Consider the following 793-nt stretch of genomic DNA (forward strand, 5'->3'; position numbering starts at 1 on the left):
GTATGTGATTATAAGGGTTATTTATTCGAGTAGTTGAAGATCCTCTCTTGTAAGCTACTTTCATCACGATGGAGACGTTTCATTAGCGGTGACTTATTCGCAAAGAACAATAAAAGAAGATAATTAATTCGGCAAGCTTTCGGCGAATCTGACGTATTTTGCTCACGAGGATGAGGACGTTCGTAGCGATGATTGTGACGGCGACGTTGATGAGTGCCTGGGCGGGCCGGGCGAGTGCCCAGGGTAGTTACTCGTACGCGGAGGATTACAGTGGTGATTACGGTGATTACGAAAGCCGGGATAGCTACTCCTATGAGGATTATGGCGAGTATGGTGATGAGTATGGTGACAACGCCCTCTGGGACGACGACAGGACTTCCCATTATGGGGCGAATCTGTACGGTACAAGAACGACACAGTACGACACGAAAACGACTTTGGTCAGCTCAGGGCACTCGCCTTTTCATTCTACGTCATCACTGTACCCGGAAAGTACGCTGGCACCATCGACACCGTCCTCCACGTATTACAAGACCTCCTACTCGACCTTGTCCTACTCGGAGACGGGAGTGACGCCTTACCCTCGCGCCCGCGTGCCCGTGCAATCCTCAGGATACGACTCCCAACGCCCAGTGTACGACCCATCGCCAGAAAACGCACCCAGCAGCCCTCTCCTTCCGGCGCTCACGGACGAATTCGGCGACTCTCAGCCAAGCTTTGGCGCCGTCGGAGTGCCGTATGGCGGGCGTGTCATCCCGGCGATGCCCGACGACAGCCTCCTCGGCGCTCGCCC

General features: G+C 54.5%; 1 protein-coding gene across 1 annotated transcript in view; it reads left to right on the plus strand.

The window, feature by feature from the left end:
* Nucleotides 1–188: 188 nt before the first annotated feature.
* LOC119586766 (FRAS1-related extracellular matrix protein 2-like) overlaps nt 189–793 on the plus strand; it is a 24,222-nt gene continuing 23,617 nt past the window's right edge. Inside the window, exon 1 of the mRNA XM_037935493.1 lies at nt 189–736. Within this exon, the coding sequence (XP_037791421.1) occupies nt 189–736 (548 nt within the window). The remainder of the gene's footprint in view (nt 737–793) is intronic.

Source organism: Penaeus monodon, chromosome 21 (assembly GCF_015228065.2).
Source record: "Penaeus monodon isolate SGIC_2016 chromosome 21, NSTDA_Pmon_1, whole genome shotgun sequence".
Lineage (NCBI taxonomy): Eukaryota > Metazoa > Arthropoda > Malacostraca > Decapoda > Penaeidae > Penaeus > Penaeus monodon.